General features: G+C 49.4%; 1 protein-coding gene across 1 annotated transcript; it reads left to right on the top strand.

The window, feature by feature from the left end:
* Nucleotides 1-19,205: 19,205 nt before the first annotated feature.
* LOC127326924 (uncharacterized) lies at nt 19,206-20,177 on the top strand. Its single transcript, XM_051353707.2, has one exon. It carries the CDS (start codon nt 19,337-19,339, stop codon nt 19,844-19,846), a length of 510 nt encoding a protein of 169 aa, XP_051209667.1. The 5' UTR covers nt 19,206-19,336; the 3' UTR covers nt 19,847-20,177.
* The last annotated feature ends 996 nt before the right edge of the window (nt 20,178-21,173 follow it).

Below are 21,173 nucleotides of genomic sequence, written 5' to 3'. Positions count from 1 at the left end.
ACCTAGACCCTCCTTGAGCTTGGATCCATCAAAGTGCATTTTCCAGTACTCTATCCTCTGATCCGGCGGTTTGTATTGCATCTCCGCCCAATCAACAAGGAAATCAGCCAAAGCCTGTGATTTTATGGCATCTCTTCTTTCATACACCGGCACGTACGGTGATATCTGGATTGCCCATTTCGCAATCCGGCCGCTGGCGTCTTTGTTGCACATGATGTCGGAAATTGGTGCCTCACTCACCACCTTCATGGGGTGCTCCTCAAAGTAGTGCTTGAGTTTTGTGGCGGCCATGTACACGCCATAAGTCATTTTTTGGAAGTGAGGGTAGTTTTGTTTTGAGAGGGAGAGCACCTCGCTCAGGTAGTATACCGGCCTCTGGACGGTTTTTTCTTCCTCTTCTCTTTCAACTACAACCACTACACTCACCACCCGGTTTGTTGCCGCTATGTATAACAGCATAGGCTCTCTCTCTAGAGGCGAAGCCAGTATAGGTGCTGTGGCTAGCATTGTTTTTAGCTCCTTAAACGCTGCGTCTGCCTGAGGGGTCCAGACGAACGTGTCAGATTTTTTCATTAGAGCATAGAGTGGCAGAGCTTTTTCTCCCAACCTGCTTACAAACCGGCTTAGCGATGCCAAGCTTCCGGTAAACTTCTGCACATCTTTTAACTCTCGAGGGATAGCCATTCTCTCTATTGCCCGGATTTTTACCGGATTAACTTCTATGCCCCGGCTTGATACCAAGAAACCGAGCAGCTTGCCGGCAGGGACACCGAAGGTGCATTTTGCCGGATTGAGTTTCATCCGGAACCGTCTTAGGTTATTGAACGTTTGCCTGATGTCATCGATTAAGGTGTTCTTTACCTTAGTTTTTATCACAATGTCATCCACATAGACTTGCACATTCTTTCCGATTTGATCAAACAAGCATTTTTGCATACAGCGCTGGTACGTTGCACCAGCGTTGCGCAAACCAAAAGGCATAGTGACATAGCAATAAGCCCCGTGCGGGGTAATGAACGCAGTTTTTATTTGATCTTCCTTTTTCAAGGGAATCTGGTGGAAACCGGAATAGGCATCCAGGAAGGACAACAACTCACACCCAGCAGTGGAATCAATCACTTGATCGATTCGTGGCAAAGGAAAAGGATCTCTTGGGCAAGCCTTGTTCAGGTTGGTGTAGTCGATGCACATGCGCCACACCTTCGGAGCTTTTGCCTCCAGGTTCTCATCTTTCTTCTTTTCAACCATTACCGGATTGGCCAGCCACTCTGTGTGCGTGACCTCCACAATGAATCCGGCAACAAGCAGCTTGGTTACCTCTTCTCCTATGATCTTTCTTCTGTCTTCAGCGAACCGGCGCAGTGGTTGCCGCACCGGCTTGGCATCTTTCCGGACGTTTAAGGAGTGCTCAGCCAGCTCCCTCGGAACACCTACCAAATCATCAGTTGACCAGGCAAAGATATTCCGATTCTCACAGAGGAAGCTGACGAGCGCGCTTTCCTATGCTTGGTCAAGGCCGGCACCGATACGAACGGTGCGCTCTGGGTAAGCCGGATCCAGCACGATGTCCTTTGTTTCATTGGTTGGCTTGAATGCCGGTGTGCCCATGTTTTCACTCATTGCCGCTAAGCTCAATTGTGAGGACTGAGCCAGCGCAACAGCTGTCTGCATTCTTTTCTTTTCCTCCGTGATCACCAGCGATTCCGCTAGGTTCGATCCGGCAGACGCAGTTTCCAGTGAGACCTTGTAGTTTCCCACCACAGTCAATGGTCCACGAGGTGCCGGCATCTTCATCTTGAGGTAAGCCGTATGAGTTGTGGCCATGTAAGCTGCCAATGCCGGTCTCCCCAGCAATGCATGGTAGGGACTGTCTAGATCCACCACCTCAAACTCCAGATTTTCCACCCAGCAATTGTCACGTCCTCCAAATGCCACGTCCACCCGAACTTTTCCTATCGGGGCACAGGACAAGCCAGGAACGATTCCGTGGAACGTTGTGCGCGTTGGCTGAAGCATGTTTTCTGTTATGCCCAGCGTATGCATGGTGTGCTTGTACATGATGTTGATGCTACTGCCATTGTCTATCAGCACCTTGCTAAACTTCACTCGAGTTTGCGGCCCTTTCATGATTGGGTCCACAACAAGAGCATATCCACCCGGATTCGGCATGATCTTTGGGTGATCCTTAGATGACCAGGTAATTTCCTGATTGGACCACATCATGTACTTGGGAACTGCCGGCATCACAGCATTGACCTCCATGGAGCGGCGGTGTACACTTTGCCTGTCTGTTGGCTCAGTGACAAAGACAACGCAGCACAGATGCGGATCTTCGTAAACATTCCGGCCTAAAGGTGCCGGCGGAGGTGGTTGGTTATCGTTTTGCTCCACCCGGTTAACCTGCTGGTACTGCTGCCGGTTTGGCTGCACCGGTAAGGCGTTTGCCCCGGTGAGTGGCGGTGGTGGCGGTAGCTGTTGCTGCTGCCGCGGCATGTCCTGTGGTGGCTGCGCATCTTTTGCTGTTCCTTTTTGCATCAAGTACTTGGTCCAGGTACAATCCTTCGTCAGATGGTTTGACGGGTGTGCCGGATTCGGCGTGTGCCACCGGCAAGGTTGATCCATGGCAGCTTCCATGGTGTATTTTGCGGGTTCTTGCCAGTTTCTCTTCTGGACCCAGGGTTTCTTTTCCACCCACTGCTTCTTAGGACCCGCCCATGGCTGCGATCCGGTTTTTTGCCTCTGACTGCCGCTGGCCTCAGAGTTTTCCTGCACAGCAGCAACTTGCTGCGGACCGTACCTTCGATCAGGAAAATCTTCCCTTCTTTTGTTATTCCGGTTATCCCGGTGTTGTTCGTGGCGCAGCTGTTCCGGCTCCGGTTGCACTGCCGGCTGCGTTGGGTCTCCCAACGCATAGCTATCCGCCACACGTATCATCTCTGCCAGCGTTGTTGGCATGTTGCGCTGCAACTTTTGCCACAACGGTGAACCTCTTCTGCATCCACTGCTAAACCAAGCAATGGCTTGTGCCTCGATTACCCCTTCACAGGAGTTCCTTGTGGTGTTCCACCGGGCCAGATAATCCCGGTCTGTTTCGTTCGGGCGCTGCACACACAGAGCAAGCTGCTGCGGCCTGTTTGGCCTCTGATAGGTGCTGCTGAAATTGCTTACAAAAGCCTCCTCAAAATCCAACCAGCCATTTATGCTTCCTGCCGGCAAGTTGTTTAGCCAGATTCTTGCCGGTCCAACCAAAAACGATGGTATGATCCTCACGGCCCAACGCCGGTTTCCTCCTCCTGCTACGGTTCCTCCACCGCCTGCAACGTATACCGCGGTCACGTAATCCGCGAGCCAATCTTCCGGCTTTGTGGTGCCATCATATGTCTTTGTGTCACGGGGCAACATAAAGTTGCGAACTGGTGGTTTTTCTTTCATGATCCTTGGGCCAAAGCACTTTGGACCTGGAGGACCTTCCTCCTCGATCATTTCTGACAAGTACACTCTATCCAGACGGTGCCTCGTATCCCGTTCCGGTAAGTATCTCTCTCCCAGGCGTTCTCCCAATGGGTTCCGGTACGCTGCCGGTCTTGCAGAATCGGCTTCATCATAACATTCCGGCACCACGGCCCTTGCCTGCCGGTACCTTGGGGGATCTATTTCCTCCTCATCGTACGCTGCCCTTGCAGCTCGATAGTTTTGCCCGGTCTCATATCTACCGGCATGATTGTTTCCGGCATAGCCTCTGGCGTAGCCTCGCTCTGCCCCTTGGCTTTTTCTACCGGCATCATGTTGCCCGGCTTGTTGCTTTCCGGCAAGAACCGGATCGTACACAGTCATCTGCTGCGCATTCACTTCTTTTTCTCTCCTTCTATCCGGATGGGGGGACGAAGCCTGCCCATGGGACTTGCTACCGGCATTCTTTGTTGAACGCACGGATTTTGAGGCCGCCGCCTTGTTCAGCTTAGCCAGCTGCTCAGCATTTTGCTGCTCAATAGTTTCCAGCAGCTCTCTAACACGCTCTTGCTGTTTTGCCAAAGCCTCTCCGGAAAGCGACTCGCATAGCTCTACAGCAGCTTTAGCAGCTTTTATAGTTTTATCCGGGCTGCTATACTTAGGCTTTTCCACGATGCTAACAGATGCAGAGGCACTCTTGCCGGTAAGAATCTCTTTGCGCAAATCTTGATCTAGGTTGCGAGCTTTTAGCCGGTTTTCCGGCATCCTAGCAGCATGCGCGCTAACAGAAGCAAAGCCATGGGCAGCGTTATACTCACGTACGGTTAGGTTCAGCTCGCGCTGCGCCCTGACGATGTCCTTGCCGCTCTCCAGCATCTTCTGGCGCTGCGCCTCCAGCTCCGCCTGAGCCGCTGCCGGGTCGATGTTCTGCGCGATGGGGGTGGCGAGGACGTTCATCGCCGCCTGGAGCGGCGTCTCCGGTGGCGCGGATGATGCTCCCGCTGCGCCTGCGCCGCGCTCCAGCGGTGGCTTAGCCGCACGGGTCGAAACCGCGCGACCGGCACCTTCAGCCGCAACCTCTTTTCCTGCACCAGCCACACCGGTCATCATTACCTCGACGCTGCCGGCGGAGTGGCCAGCACAGAGCCATCTTGGCGGGTCCGGTGCCACCAGCACCGGCGAGAGGCGCTGGCGCACGGGGACGGTGCCGAAGTAGATGCGGTGGCTGCCGAACTCGATGATGCGGCCGTTCTTGGGGAAGACGCCGCCGTTGGCGAAGCAGCCCGCGTTGTCGTTGATGAAGTCCATGGCGTAGATGCGCTGCACCAACGCGGACACCGTACGCTCGCCGGAGATCTCGAGGACGCCCGCCCGAATGTGAACTCCATCATGCGCCACTTCATGCCCCACGGTGGGCGCCAACTGTCGTCGTGGTGAACGAGCAGATGCCATAGGATGGCTTAGATTGGGGCCGAATGGACGCAAGAGGATTCGGGGGAGGGTTTGCGATTAGATGGGAAGAACTTCCGGATGCTTTCCTCAAGAACACAGCCAGAGACCGGTATACAAGAAGAGAGACAAGAGGAAGAACTCTTTACTAGATCGCTAGCTTCATTGATCACAACATGGTTACAAGTTCTGTCTACCTCTCTCTCATCGTGCCCGCAAGGAGGGCTGCCCCCTCTCCTTATATAGGGGAGAGGGTGGCTTACAGGGCAAGAAACCCTAATGGCATCTTTGACTAGACAAACTACTTTACAGAGTTACTGTACAAAGCTACTTTAATCATAGATGACACCGGGGCCTTCTTTTATCATAGAAGCTGACGTCCTCCGGCTTCTTTCTCCGTCACCTCTCTCTTTGGCGCCAGGGCTCTGAATAAAGTTGCTCTGCTTAGCTCATCCTTGTCTTCTTGCTCTGAAGAGAATCTTTGACCAGTCCTGCCGACAGGCTCTCCTTTCCGGTACCTTCTATACCGGGTTCCGGCATACCCCTTTGGGGATACCGGCTTAGCTTTACTTTCCTGGATTCCTACTAGGCTTCCGGTAAGAACATTAAACCGGTATCTCGATGGCTCAAACCATCCGGTTTGGCATGCCTTTGGCATACCGGGGGTTATCCCCCCAACAGTGCTTAAGCATGTGCCTTTATTGCATTGCATCTTGTTGCTTTGCATAGTTGAATATTTAGAGGAAACTCCACTAGGCTTTGAATGCCAATATATGCAATGAAAGTCAAGATCATTCACACATGCATATATTATGGGGGAGTTTGCTCTATATATTCAACTTATTTGTTGCTTAAATTCCTTATATAAACCCTCTCAAAGAGATTGTCATCAATTACCAAAATGGGGGAGATTGAAAGTGCATGGAGCCCCCATGTGTGGTTTTGGTAATTAATGACAATCCCTATAGACTAATGTTTGCATTGAGTTATATTTGTAGGAGTTGTCCATAGGCAATTTTTGAACCATTTGTTGGCTTCAAGGTTGCAATAAGAAGAATTTGATGAAGGATATCAAGTGTCAAGTATGTCTTGAAGATGAAGATGAAGTGAGCCCTCAAGTTACTTCAAGACATCAACATGATGAAGAATGAAGAATGAAGTGCAAGTTCAAGATGAGCCAACTCGAAGAGTTCATAAGCTTGAAGCTTGCCATGGAGAAATGAAGTGCAAGTTCAAGATGAGCCATCTCGAAGAGATCCTTTGCTTGAGTCTTGCCATCCATATGGTGATCATGGATATGTGAAGATGCGCCGAAGAAGAATCTCTCATATTGTGGATTATGGGGGAGCAATCCACATGGTGGTCATGGTTATGTGAAGATGCGCCGAAGAAGAAGCTCTCCCATGGTGGATTATGGGGGAGAAATCCACAAGACTTCGTCAAGCAAGCACAAGCAAAAAAGGCGTTCCATCTTGTTGAGGTCAAGATCGTCGTCATCAAGCTCAAGTGGAATGCGCAAGTATAAGGTTTGCTCTTGATAGGGTTTCTTTCTCACCGGTCTCATAGTGTAGTTGGAGACCGGTTTATAGTTTAGTTGTCGTACTATCAAGAGGGCTCTCGAGTGAGTAACTCGATCGTATCGTTCGGAGAGAGCTCAAACATTTGCATCCTTGCATCATTTTTCTTGGTTGTTATTTGGACCTTATCCATGTGATGTTTTAGAGCTTGTGCTTATTCTCATGACAAGCTCTAGTTCATCGAAAACGGATTTCGCATAGATCACTTGTTGCGTTTTCGAGTTTGGTTCATCATATTTCTTGGTTGTTATTTGGATCTTATTCATGTGATGATTTAGAGCTTGTGCTTATTCTCATGACAAGCTCTAGTTCATCAAGAATGGTTTTTGCACGGGCAACTTGTTGCATTTTTGAGATTGGAGGTTTTATCGGTATGTCTTTTTTAGATAGGTCAAACCTTTCATCATTTATTTCTATCCTCCCTTGTTGGACTATGATGGTTTCCTGAATGATCTTGTAGAGCTTGTTCCTAGCTTCAAAACAAGCCCAAGATCATCAAAATCGGAGTCCGGATGCTAAAGTTATGCCCGTTTTAGTTTTGGTGTTTCTGCAGTTTTCCAGGCCGGATTTTCCTGGCCGGATTTTCCGGGCCGGATTATCCGGGCCGGATATTTCGGAAATATCCGGCCCCCTCGAAATCGGCTAAGGACCAGAAGAAAAGAAGCTCTGGACAGGGGCCTGACTTTTGGCCGGATTTTCACCAGGTTTTGTCCCTGAGGCCGGATTATCCGGGGGGCGGATTATCCGGCCCTTACTTAGACCGGATTATCCGGCCCTGGTTTATGCCCAACGGCTCGATTTTCTTGGGGGGTATTATACCCCCCTTCTTCCTCCTTGGGCTGGTGCTTCTCTCACACTCTCTCTCCTCCATTGTTGAACTAGAGAAGCCTGTTCTATCTCTCAATCCCTCCATGATTCTTGCCCCCATTTGAGGGAAAAGAGAGAGGAGATCTAGATCTACATTTCTACCAATCAAATCCATCTCTTTGTGAGTGGAACTCTCTAGATCTTGATCTTGGTGTTCTTTGTGAATTCCTTTGTTCTTTCTCTCTTATTCCCCAATAGCTTTTGTAGCTTTGTTGTAATTTGAGAGAGAAGGACTTGATCATCTTTGTGGTGTTCTTGCCATTGCATTTGGTGCATCGGTTTGAGTTCTCTACGGTGATTCGTGGTGGTGAAAGCAAGAAGGTTGTTACTCTTGGGTTCTTGGAATCCTAGACGGATTCTAGGCCTTTGTGGCAGTTTGTTGGGAGCCTCCAATTAAGTTGTGGATGTGTGCCCCTATCTTTGTGTAAGGCCCGATTTCCACCTCGAAGGAAATCCCTTAGTGGAACCGTGACCTAGGCCTTTGTGGCGAGGGTCACCGGTGATGAGGATCTGAGATCCCGGGAGTGGCCCGATCTCGCGATTTGACCCCGAAGACCAAGGGAAGAGGTGGGAGAACGCGAGGAACACAAAGAACACGAAGAACGCCGGTACTCACGCACGCACACCAACCCGATACACCCGATACTTACCCCCGTGGCTCGATGGACCACGCCAATAGAATCTTCTGGAAGAGGCACGCGGCAGAATTCCCGGAGAGAGATTGGGGTTGGAGAAGAAGAGATTGATGAGGGAGAGAGAGTAGCTTTTACTAGAATCTCACTCAACAATATCCAAATCAACAACCAGGATGCCTTGATTACAGAGGGATGATAACCCTAGGGAGACTAAGCTCAAGTTGTGTTTGAGATCAAATCAAGTCTAAGGGGTAAAGGAGGGGTCCAGGCTACTTATATAGGCATACATGGCCAGCAAGGCGAAAAGGTACGCGAATGGATAACTTAGGCAGATTGGTGAGTCATTCCCGTCAAATCCGGTTTGGAATCCGGTCAGACCGGGCCTGTGACCGGGTGGTCCGGTCCTGGGTCCGGTCGACCGGGCGCCAACCGGGATCTTGCGAAGTTTCCGGTTGTCTTCCGGTACGATGCAGGGGAATCCGGTTGGGCGCCCGGTTGACCGGGCCTGGGACCGGATGACCCGGTTGTGGGGCCGGTTGGACCGGGTCCTGGACCGGCCAGCACTCCTTCTCTTCCTTTGAGCGCTTCGAGCGACGTCGGGTTCAGCTTCGTGATCATCTCTATGTCCCGCTGCTCCTCTCCTTCCCTTGACCTTGGCGTGTCCTCCTCTCCGGGGTCTTGATGCGCCTTGTAAGTATTCCATCCAAAGGGGTGCTAAGATCAAGGGTGGTGAGGAGTGAGTTCACCTCATCATGTAGAGCTTTAACTCAAGCTCGCGTCATTGGTCCACTTGGGGGACTTGTTGGTCTTGGTGTAGCGTCGTCGGTGAGCGGGGCTACATCATCTCCCCCCCTTGGGAAAGAGTCGCCCTCGACTCTTGCACCTCCTCATCTCCATGATAGGGTGACAAGTCCGAGACGTTGAACGTGTTGCTCACCAAGTACTTGGATGTCGGGATGTCGATGACGTAAGCGTTTTTGTTGATGCGCTTGAGGACCTTGAAGGGGCCATCTCCTCTTGGCTTGAGCTTGGAGTTGCGCTCATGAGGGAACCGTTCCTTCTGGAGGTGGATCCAAATGAGGTCTCCTTCTTGAAATATTCTTTCCTTCTTCTTGGCGTTGATGCGGTTTGCTTGACGAAGCACATGTTCTTGTATGGTTGCTCTTGTTTCTTCATGTAGTTTCTTCATGGCGGCGGTGCGCTTGTCGAAGTCCATGTTGGTCCGCTCATGAAGGGGAAGTGGAAGTATGTCGAGTGCCGTGTAAGGTTCGAAGCCATAGACGGCCATGAAGGGGCTCCTTGATGTTGTCTTGTGCTTGGCGCGGTTGTAGGCGAACTCCGCATGAGGAAGGCACTCCTCCCATGACTTCAAGTTCTTCTTCACGAGGATGCGTAGGAGAGTAGAGAGTCTTCGATTGACCACTTCTGTTTGGCCGTCCATTTGCGGGTCCGAGGATGATGAGAACAAGAGCTTCACTCCAAACTTTGCCATGAGCGACTTCCATAGATAGCTCATGAACTTGACGTCTCGATCTGACACAATGCTTGCCGGTATTCCGTGTAGGCGAACAATTTCCCTGAAAAACAATGAAGCAATGTGTGAAGCATCGTCGCTCTTATGGCAAGGTATGAAATGAGCCATCTTAGAGAATCTATCCACTACCACAAATATGGAATCATGACCATGCTTAGTGCGAGGCAATCCTAGAATGAAATCCATGCTAATATCGGTCCATGGTGCATATGGAATAGGCAATGGGGTGTAAAGACCATAAGGGTTGGAGGTGGACTTAGCTTGAAGGCATGTAGTGCAACGGTTGCATAGGCGCTCCACATCCCGCTTCATCTTTGGCCAATAGTAATGAGTGGATAACATCGCGAGTGTCTTGTCACGTCCAAAGTGACCCATAAGACCACCTCCATGTGACTCTTGCAAAAGCAATTTTCGAAGCGAAGACTCGGAAATGCAAATCTTGTTAGCTTTAAACAAGTAGCCATCATGCAAATAGAAATCATCCACTCCTCGTTCAACGGAACACTTCTCGAAAATCGGAGCAAAGAAAGAATCGGAAGGATGGAGTTCTTTGATCTCTTCAAGTCCCAAAACATGAAAATCCAAACGAGTAAGCAAAAGGGTGTTTTTGCGGGAAAGAGCATCCGCCACGACATTGTCCTTGCCCTTCTTGTATTTGATTACATATGGGAAGGACTCAATGAACTCGACCCATTTTGCATGTCGTTTGTTCAAGTTATGTTGGCTTTTCAAATATTTCAAGGACTCATGGTCGGAATGAATGATAAACTCTTTTGGCCAAAGATAGTGTTGCCAAACTTCAAGAACACGAACCAAAGCATAGAGCTCCTTGTCATATATAGGATAGTTGAGGCGTGCGCCATCTAACTTCTCACTATAATATGCCACGGGTTTGCCCTCTTGCATAAGAACGCCACCAATACCGAGTCCACTTGCATCACACTCAATCTCAAAAGTTTTTGAAAAATTTGGAAGCACAAGAAGGGGAGCTTCGGTAAGGCGTTTCTTCAACTCATCAAAAGCATTTTGTTGGGTCTTGCCCCAAACAAACGGAACATTCTTCTTGGTAAGTTCGTTCAAAGGGCAAGCAATGGTGCTAAAATCTTTCACAAAGCGGCGGTAGAAACCGGCAAGTCCATGAAAACTTCGGACTTGACCAACATTGGTAGGCGTAGGCCAATTGTGGATGGCCTCCACCTTGGAAGAATCAACTTCAATCCCATTAGCGGAAACCACAAAGCCAAGGAAAACCAATTTGTTTTGAGCAAATGTGCATTTAGGGAGGTTGGCATAAAGCTTCTCAAGACGCAAGATGCATAAGACCTCTCTCACATGTTGCACATGGTCCTCGAGATTTTTGCTATAAATGAGAATATCATCAAAATAGACAACCACACTCTTGCCAATGAGAGGACGCAAGATGTGATTCATAAGACGCATGAATGTGGATGGAGCATTGGAGAGACCAAAAGGCATAACGAGCCATTCATAGAGACCAAGCTTGGTCTTGAATGCCGTTTTCCATTCATCTCCAAAGGCCATGCGAATTTGGTGGTAGCCACTACGCAAATCGACTTTAGAGAAAATCGTGGCACCACTCAATTCATCAAGCATGTCATCTAAACGCGGAATGGGATGGCGGTAACGGACGGTAATGGCATTGATGGGGCGACAATCCATACACATCCGTTGCGTCTCATCCGGTTTAGGCACAAGAATCACGGGAACCGCACAAGGGCTAAGGCTTTCGCGGACATACCCTTTGGCGAGGAGATCTTGAATTTGGCGTTGGATCTCCTTTGTGTCTTCCGGGTTGCTGCGGTAGGCGGCACGGTTTGGGAGCGGAGCGCCGGGTATGAGGTCGATGCGGTGTTCTATGCCTCGAAGTGGTGGTAGTCCATGAGGGAGCTCGTCGGGGAAGACGTCTTGAAACTCCTTCAAAAGAGACAACAAAGACGAAGGAATGTTGGTTAAGTCGTTAGTCACCGATGATGGTCCCTTGCATATGAGCACGTAGTGCAATATGGTGGATGGGTTCTCTTGGACCTCTCTCCACTCACTCTTGGTGGCTAGGAGAACACTCTTGGTCTCACTCATATATGGCTTGTGGCGCTCACTATCTTTGTGGTGGGTCGCTCCCTCTCCTCTCATCTCACTATGGTGGGTGCGGAGTTGAGCCCTCGCTAAAGCCTTCGCATTATCCACGATGATTTGGCTAGGAGTCATCGGGCGCAACTCGAACTTCTTGTCGTTGACCTTGAAGGTGTATGTATTGGAGAGTCCATCATGTATAGCCTTCTTGTCAAATTGCCAAGGGCGGCCAAGCAACATGTGGCACACCATCATGGGTACCACGTCACACTCAATAGTATCCTCATAAGGTCCAATCTTGAAGGTGATGGTGACGGTATGTTGTATCTTGACGTTGCCCTTGTCACTCAACCATTGGATATGGTAAGGGTGAGGATGCTTGCGGAGAGTGAGGTTGAGCTTCTCACACAACTCGGTGCATGCAAGGTTATGGCAACTTCCACCATCGATGATGACCTTGATCGATTTGCCACCAATTCCGGCACGGGTTTGGAAGATGTTGCACCGTTGGTCTTCCATAGCTTGCGGTTGATTTGTTAGCACCCTTGTGACCACAAGTGAGGGACTTGGGTCATGCTCACATAAGAGAGGGTCTTCTCCACTTTCTTCCTCATAAGCTTCTTCATTGGCCGCGGCGACTTGCACAAGGGCTTCGTATTCATCTTCGCTTAGCGTCTCCATATCACCATTCTCCATAGTGATCATGACCTTGGTGTTCTTGCACTCAAATGATTTGTGGCCTTGGGTGCCACACTTGAAGCAAGTGACATTAGAGGGTCCCGTAGAGGCCTTAGAGGAGGCGGTGGAGGACACCGTTTGCTTCATGCGACTTTGGATAGTCGGTTTCTTGGATGATGTAGAGGACGCGTCGGGCTTGACACTTGTAGTAGGAGGAGTTGAGGTCGCGAGCTTGGAGGCGAAGTACGTCTTGGGCTTGGAGTATTTGATGTCCTCAATCACTTGGCGCTCGGCCTTGGATGCTTGGTGGACCAACTCAACCAAGTTGGAGTATGGTTGGAACTCCACAATTCTCTTGATGGGGTAGTTGAGGCCATTGAAGAAACGAGCAATGGTTTGGTCCTCGGACTCTTGGATGTTGGCTCGCATCATAGTGATCTCCATCTCCTTGAAGAACTCCTCAACGGTCTTGGTTCGTTGTTTCAACTGTTGTAGCTTGTTGAAGAGGTCGGTCATGTAGTGCGTTGGGACAAAGCGAGCATGCATCTCTTTCTTCATCTCTTCCCAAGTGTCAATTGGAGGTTCGCCCTTTTCTTCCCTAAGAGTGAGGACTTGTTCCCACCAAGTGTTGGCATAATCCTCAAACTCAAGAGACGCCATAGCCACCTTCTTGGCACCGGAGTAGTTGTGGATGCGGAATATCTTGTCAACCTTGAGTGCCCATGAGAGGTAGGCCTCGGCATCTTCTTCACCCTTGAACTTTGGCATGGTGAATTTGAGCCTTCCAAACATGTTCTCTTCATCCTCCAAGTTTCTTCGACGAGGACGGATGCCTTCATCTCTTGCGGCTTGAGGTGGGATAGGAGGTCTTCCATGGCCAACCATAGCATTGGGTTGACGTTGAAGGTGGACACTAGCTTCACTTGGCTCACGGTGATGTTGTTGTTGAAGATCTTGTCGAGGTTGTTGACGAGGCTCATTGTTGGACCGTTCATCTTGGTCATGTGGTGGAACTCCTCTTCCACGTTGGTCATGGCGAGGGTGGCGTCGAAGGTCTCGCCGAGGTTGATCTTGAAGACCTTGGTCTTGGGGTTGGTCGTCACGCCCATGGTGGGCATGGCGATCCGCTCGGTGACGATCTTGTTGTAGGACTTGGTCTTGTGGAGAACGCTCATGTGGACGAGCATGGCAATGGATTTCTCCTCGCCTAGAGTTGGAGCGAGAGTCTTCATGACGAGCATGTGGGCGATGAGGTTGATGATGGTCTTCATGCCTTGAGGAAGAGCTTGAGGGCGAAAGGCCACCATGAGAGTAGTAATCTTGTGGCGAGCTTGATGATGATGAAGTAGAGCGGTGTCGGCGATGGCGACCCAAGTTGGTGATGGCGCGCTCGAGGCTATCCATGCGCCGCTCCATGTTCGCATCATTGGCCGCCATTTGGCCATTCAAGTTGTCCGTAGCTTCACGAAGGAGAGCCAAGTCTTGGTTCATGGCGGAGAAGTTGTGAGCCACTTCATCGTATTGCTCATCGATGCGCGTCTCGAAGAGGGCGAGTTGCTCCTTGAACTCTTGTCGTTGCGTCCATAGGTTGTGTTGAGTAACCAATCTCTCGGTGTTGCGGAGGACTTCTCCCTCCCTTGGTTCATCTCCGTTCCTATCCATGATGGAAAGACAAGAACTAGGTTGTGTATGTTAGTGGAAGGAGACTACCTCGCACTCTTACCAAGGTAAGATAGTATTGAGGCAATCAACCAAGCCAAAAGCAAGATCAAGTGTATCGGGGACACACGTAAAACCACACGCAAAAGCTAGCAAATATGGTGTTAGGCGAGTGTTGTGGAAAGCCAAAAGACAAATCCAAGATCGAGTATGTTGTTAAAAGTGGGTGAGGTCCAAAAATCCAAATGTCAATGTGAAGATCACTATAAACACGGAAAAGTTGTGGAACACACACACGGGATAAGCGGGGTTAGTGCAACCAAAAGTGAGCGGAAAAGTGTATGCAAAGGTGCTCGGTGTCACACTAACACAAGGAGAGCCAAAGCTTCGGTTGCAAAGGAAGAGACAACAAGATTCACACGCGACCTCTCTTCTCTTCTCTCGTTTGCTTAAAAGCTTATGACTCTTTTGTACACGGTGTAACTTGCACTCTTTTGTATCTATGGTGGCACTTTCACACTTTTGTATGTATGGATGTATGGTGCGACTTGCACTCTTTTTGTGTTTTTGGGGCTTTTTCACGCACTATGTTAGCGTTAGCCTTGCTTTTGCTATCTTGCCACACGAGTGTTTGCTTGGATGCTTTACTCAACACGACACACACACCTCACAATCGGGGCCACGTGTAATGTCTCGCAACACTAAACAAGCAATGCTCGATGGGATAGATCGCAAAAGGAAGAGTGTTACAAGGGAAAACTGCAAGTTATACCTGCGATGATGGTGGTGGTGGTGGTGGTAGCCGAAAATCGAGCTCGGAGAAGGGCGCGGAGCTGCGCCCGGTCTGGATCCGGTTGGACCGGGTTCTGGACCGGCTGAATCCGGTTGGCGCCCGGTTGACCGGGTGCTGGGCCGGCTGGTCCGGTCTGGGGTCCGGTTGACCGGGTTTCTCAACCGGGTTTCACGTTTCTCTCTCCTGTTCTTCCCCAAACCAAAACCAAAAGAGCAAATCGACAGGAAACGATGGAATTGGAGGCTAAAAGTTGGGGAAATAGTAGATCAAGCACAACAACACCGAATCCACGGACCAAAACCACTCAAAACGCAACCAAATCACAGATCGGTCAAGAGGCACTTTGGGGCTATTTTTGGGGATTTTGTGGAAAATTTTCTAGAAACGAAATCGGTTGGGTGGAGGGTCAAAATCGCGGCAACCAAGAGCTGCTGATACCATATGATGAGGATCTAAGATCCCGGGAGTGGCCCGATCTCGCGATTTGACCCCGAAGACCAAGGGAAGAGGTGGGAGAACGCGAGGAACACGAAGAACACGAAGAACGCCGGTACTCACGCACGCACACCAACCCGATACACCCGATACTTACCCCCGTGGCTCGATGGACCACGCCAATAGAATCTCCTGGAAGAGGCACGCGGCAGAATTCCCGGAGAGAGATTGGGGTTGGAGAAGAAGAGATTGATGAGGGAGAGAGAGTAGCTTGTACTAGAATCTCACTCAACAATATCCAAATCAACAACCAGGATGCCTTGATTACAGAGGGATGATAACCCTAGGGAGACTAAGCTCAAGTTGTGTTTGAGAGCAAATCAAGTCTAAGGGGTAAAGGAGGGGTCCAGGCTACTTATATAGGCATACATGGCCAGCAAGGCGAAAAGGTACGCGAATGGATAACTTAGGCAGTTTGGTGAGTCATTCCCGTCAAATCCGGTTTGGAATCCGGTCAGACCGGGCCTGTGACCGGGTGGTCCGGTCCTGGGTCCGGTCGACCGGGCGCCAACCGGGATCTTGCGAAGTTTCCGGTTGTCTTCCGGTACGATGCAGGGGAATCCGGTTGGGCGCCCGGTTGACCGGGCCTGGGACCGGATGACCCGGTTGTGGGGCCGGTTGCACCGGGTCCTGGACCGGCCAGCACTTCTTCTCTTCCTTTGAGCGCTTCGAGCGACGTCGGGTTCAGCTTCGTGATCATCTCTATGTCCCGCTGCTCCTCTCCTTCCCTTGACTTTGGCGTGTCCTCCTCTCCGGGGTCTTGATGCGCCTTGTACCTAATGACACATAGCACATCGGCATGAGGTAGCATTCCATCCAAAGGGGTGCTAAGATCAAGGGTGGTGAGGAGCGAGTTCACCTCATCATGTAGAGCTTTAACTCGAGCTCGCGTCATTGGTCCACTTGGGGGACTTGTTGGTCTTGGTGTAGCATCGTCGGTGAGCGGGGCTACATCAACCGGAGATTTAGGTGAGGCGCCTTCATGGCGTTCGGTGTGTGGTGTGAGTACCGCATCTTGGGGTGAGGCCTTTGTGGCGTTGGTGTGCATCGAGCAACCACACCTCAAGGTGAGCCTCTTGTGGCGTTCGGGATCACTAAGCCACCGCACCTCTCCAACGGAGATTAGCACTCGCAAGAGTGTGAACTTCGGGATAAATCTTCGTCTCCCGTGTGTCTCGGTTATCTCTATACCCGAGCTCTTTACTTATGCACTTTACCTTGTGATAGCCATCGTGCTTGAAGTTATATATATCTTGCTATCACATACTTGCTTGTATTGCTTAGCATATGTTGTTGGTGCACATAGGTGAACCATAGTATATAGGCTTTGGGCTTGACAAAGTAAACGCTAGTTTTATTCCGCATTTGTTAAGCCCATCTCGTAAAAGTTTTAAATCGCCTATTCACCCCCTCTAGGCGACATCCGTGTCCTTTCAGTGACGTCAGCATTTCCTTAGATGTGCCACGTCGTATTTTTGCTTAGTTGGAGAGAAGAGTATGAAGGAATAGAAGGTTGTCTTTCCTTAGCTAAAAGATCATCTCTTAAAAAATAAGTGAAAGGACACGGATGTCGCCTAGAGGGGTGTGAATAGGCGATTTAAACTTTTACGAGATGGGCTTAACAAATGCGGAATAAAACTAGCGTTTACTTTGTCAAGCCCAAATCCTATATACTATGGTTCACCTATGTGCACCAACAACTTATTCTAAGCAAAGGTTCACCAATGTGCACCAACAACTTATACTAAGCAATACAAGCAACTTATGTGATAGCAAGATATATAACTTCAAGCACGATGGCTATCACAAAGTAAAATGCATAAGTAAAGAGCTCGGGTATAGAGATAACCGAGGCACGCGGGAGACGAAGATTTATCCCGAAGTTCACACTCTTGCGAGTGCTAATCTCCGTTGGAGAGGTGCGGTGGCTTAGTGCTCCCGAACGCCACAAGAGGCTCACCTTGAGGTGTGGTTGCTTGATGCACACCAACGCCACAAAGGCCTCACCTCAAGATGCGGTACTCACACCACACACCGAACGCCACGAAGGTGCCTCACCTTATTCTCCGGTGACCCTCGCCACAAAGGCCTAGGTCACGGTTCCACTAAGGGATTTTCTTCGAGGCGGAAACCGGGCCTTACACAAAGATTGGGCACACATCCACAACTTAATTGGATGCTCCCAACAAATCGCCACAAAGGCCTAGAATCCGTCTAGGGTTCCAAGAACCCAAGAGTAACAACCTTCTTGCTTTCACCACCATGAATCACCGTGGAGAACTCAAACCTATGCACCAAATGCAATGGCAAGAACACCACAAAGATGCTCAAGTCCTTCTCTCTCAAATTCCAACAAAGCTACAAAAGCTATTGGGGGAATAAGAGAGGAAGAATAAATAAGAGGAGGAACACCAAATTTCTCCAAGATCTAGATCTAGTGGATTCCACTCACAAAGAGAGGGATTTGATTGGTCAAGATGTAGATGTAGATCTCCTCTCCCTTTTCCCCTTAAATGGGGTCAATAATCATGGAGGGATTGAGAGATAGAGCAAGCTTCTCTAGATCAACAATGGAGGAGAGAGAGAGTGAGAGAAGCACCAGCCCAAGGAGGAAGAAGGGGGTATTTATACCCCCAAGAAAATCGAGCCGTTGGGGCAAATCCAGGGCCGGATAATCCAACCTAAGTTGGGGCCGGATAATCCGCCCCCCCCCCCCCAAAAAAAAGTCCGGCCCTGGGGAATTCCGGTCAAAAGTCCGGCCAAATATCCAGCCTGCTGATATAAACCTGCTACCTTGTAAAATCCAAAACTTAAGATTAGTAGCTCCGAATAGAGTGAAACCAATTTTGTTGGAAAGAGGACGACAAGAGCTTACCCAAGAAAAACGTAACAAGTGATCTATGCGAAATCCGTTTTCGAAACTAGTGGGGGGTGATTTTCTATTATATTTAGAGGTGCAACACCTCAACATGAGAAACCGAGAAAATCACCAAACTCGAAAACGCAACAAGTGATCTATGCGAAATCCGTTTTCGATGAACTAGAGCTTGTCATGAGAATAATCACAAGCTCTAAAACATCACATGGAGAAGATCCAAATAACAACCAAGAAAGATGATGCAAGGATGTAAAGGTTTGAGCTCTCTCCGAACGATACGACCGAGTTACTCACTCGAGAGCCCTCTTGATAGAACGGCAACTAAACTATAAACCGGTCTCCAACTACACTATGAGACCGGTGAGAAAGAAACCCTATCAAGAGCAAACCTTAACCTTGCGCATTCCACTTGAGCTTGATGATGACGGTCTTGACCGCAACAAGATGGAACGCCTTTCTTGATTGTGCTTGCTTAACGAAGTCTTGTGGATTACTCCTCCATAATCCACCATGGGAGAGCTTCTTCTTCGGCGCATCTTCACATATCCATGAACACCATATGGATGGCAAGAGTCAAGAAAATGATCTCTTCGAGATGGCTCATTTTGAACTTGCACTCCATTTCTTCATGGCAAGCTTCAAGCTTATGATAACACATTGTAGGACTTTTGCCTATTGTCTTCCCTAGATGATGTGGCGAGATAAGGGAAGACGTGCCTTCTCTACCATTGTACATGCCCTAACGTGTGTTGCAGCGAACGAGTCTGCTGAGCCAGCTTAATGAAATCATTGTGTTCCAGGTAAAAAAAAAAGATAGCTATTGAGATTACTTGTGATGAGAGAGTTTTTTTTCGAATTATAAGTGAGGGAATTTGCGAGAACTGCAAATGGAGGCCAAGTATAGCCCTTTATTTTCAAAATTTTAGAAATCATATTCTTAAATTATAAAAGATCTGAGAAAAAAAATCCTGCATGTAACCAATAATGAAGCATGAATGTTAAATTGATTATGTTGTATTCTAGGATACACATAAATTGGAGCTGCGTGGAGCACAGCGAGCGAAGCCCAGTGCAAGATCCTGAACCTCAAGGTGAGATTTCCCCTGGCTCAAACAGTGGGAAGTGGGAACCCTCAACACCGACCGGCCGTAATCGCGCGCACTCCTCGCCAGTGGCCACACGTGAACCATCGCACCACGTCTCCCACCTTTTGATCGCACACCCCCAACCATGGAGATCTCCGCCGCCACGGCCACCGCCGGCTCCTCCCCGCCACCCAAGCCGCTCCTCCTCCGCCCACACGCCTCCTCCACCCCCGCCACCTCATCCACCACCGCCACCACAACAGTCCGCCGCCGCGCCTCCCCCTCCGCCTCCGCCACCATCCGCCGCCGCGCGCGCACCCGCCCCCGCACCCGCCGCTCCAAGACCCTCTCAGGCGGGGGCGAATCCTTCTCAGGCGACGACGGGGACGGCCCTTTCGGGCACGGCAGCGGCGGGAACGGCGGCGGCGGCGGCTGGAACTATGGGTTCGGATCCGGATCTGGACAGGGCTGGGACTCCTCGGAGCCCGGCGTCCCCGCCAACCGGCGATCGGCGGCGGAGGTGGCGCTGGGGGTGGTCTACGAGCTCATGTGCCTCATAGCCTTCTCCAACTGCACCCAGTTCGCCGTGCGCAGGCTCGCGGGGCTCCTTGCCGCCCGCGTCGCGGCGCTGCGCTTCGTTCCCACAGTCTGCTGAGCTGGTGGATCCGATCCGGCGGTTAGGTTTCTCCTGATGTCGGCTCTCGTCCCTCTACCTGAAATCATGCTTGTGTATATATGTGCCAACCTGTGATTCTTGGGGCTGGGGGATCTTTGTTCCTTGTGATTGCTTATGGCCATCCGTGGAAACAAAACAACAAATTCGTCGAATTGAAATGGAACAAGATACTATGAACCAAGACCTTTCTTTTCTTTTCTTGGGCTAATATTGGTTGCGTAATGCAAATTATATTAGGAACTAGTTTGGTGTAAGCAACTGATACTTGTGTAATTTGTAAATATAAGTTTGCTGGAATCTTCCTTCTCGACTCCATAAACTGTTGGCTCTTTTCCTAGTTGTCCAGTTAGAGCATCTACAACGTGGCACTAAAATGGAGATGCCAGGATCAGAATCCTAGTTGATCAGCTTTTGCGGCCTTCGATCCCCAGCAATGGACGCATAAAGTATCGCCTGGCGCTAACTAGTTTTTCTGCCTAGTGGGGTTGAATGAACAAGCTTAGTTAGAGTCTCAAACTAGTGCCCACCTTGAGAGCGCGAGCGTTTAACTAGCAATTTTATGTCTTTGTATTTATTTTTGTTACTTTGGCGCCTCCCTAAGCGTTTATGCATTGCTGATACTCTTAAGGACCTATAGATGGCTAAATACACTACTTGCTACTCTGAATCTGCTACTTCCGGGACAGCAGGTGTATTGTTAATATCCACCATCTTTGCCCCATTTAGGATGATGTTTAGGTTATAATTATGTACTTGTGTTATATCCGCACCTGGCGTCTGACAACCACGACCATCAGATCAGCCAACCGTCTGACACGGCTCAGTCTAGCCTAGACCATAAGCTATTTCCGTATATGCAAACTTACAACTTCGTATATTTGTTAGATCAATTATTACAAGTTACATACTTGTTCCATATCAACATAGAGTTGCATAAGCCATGACATTACTTGGAAGTCTAAGTAAGTTATTTATTTGTTATGCATCAAGAATGAAGAAATTCACCATCAATTAAATAAAATAGGGAAAAAACTTACTATGCCATTATATGATTGTCTGTACCGGGGAAGGAAATTGCTGCAAAATTTCATATTGATGAGATTATTGATTTGTTCGATTGCCTTGGTGGGCTTACAGCTACATTCAAGCTAGTAGAATTATAGCTTCTGCTTGAACTGCAAGACATATTGTTATAAAGGCTTCTTATTTCTTTGTGTTATACTACCTCCATTTTCTAAGGTGTACTTGTTTTTTGAGAAGTCAAGCTTTACTATTTTTAACAGAAGGGAGTATCTTTTATGTGGTC

The sequence above is a fragment of the Lolium perenne genome, chromosome 3, assembly GCF_019359855.2.
Source record: "Lolium perenne isolate Kyuss_39 chromosome 3, Kyuss_2.0, whole genome shotgun sequence".
Lineage (NCBI taxonomy): Eukaryota > Viridiplantae > Streptophyta > Magnoliopsida > Poales > Poaceae > Lolium > Lolium perenne.
This window is presented reverse-complemented; position numbering and strand designations above follow the sequence as displayed.

What these genes read in the sequence shown, in the direction of transcription:
- LOC127326924 (XM_051353707.2), top strand. Translation starts at nt 19,337, where the DNA reads ATGGAGATCTCCGCCGCCACGGCCACCGCCGGCTCCTCCCCGCCACCC.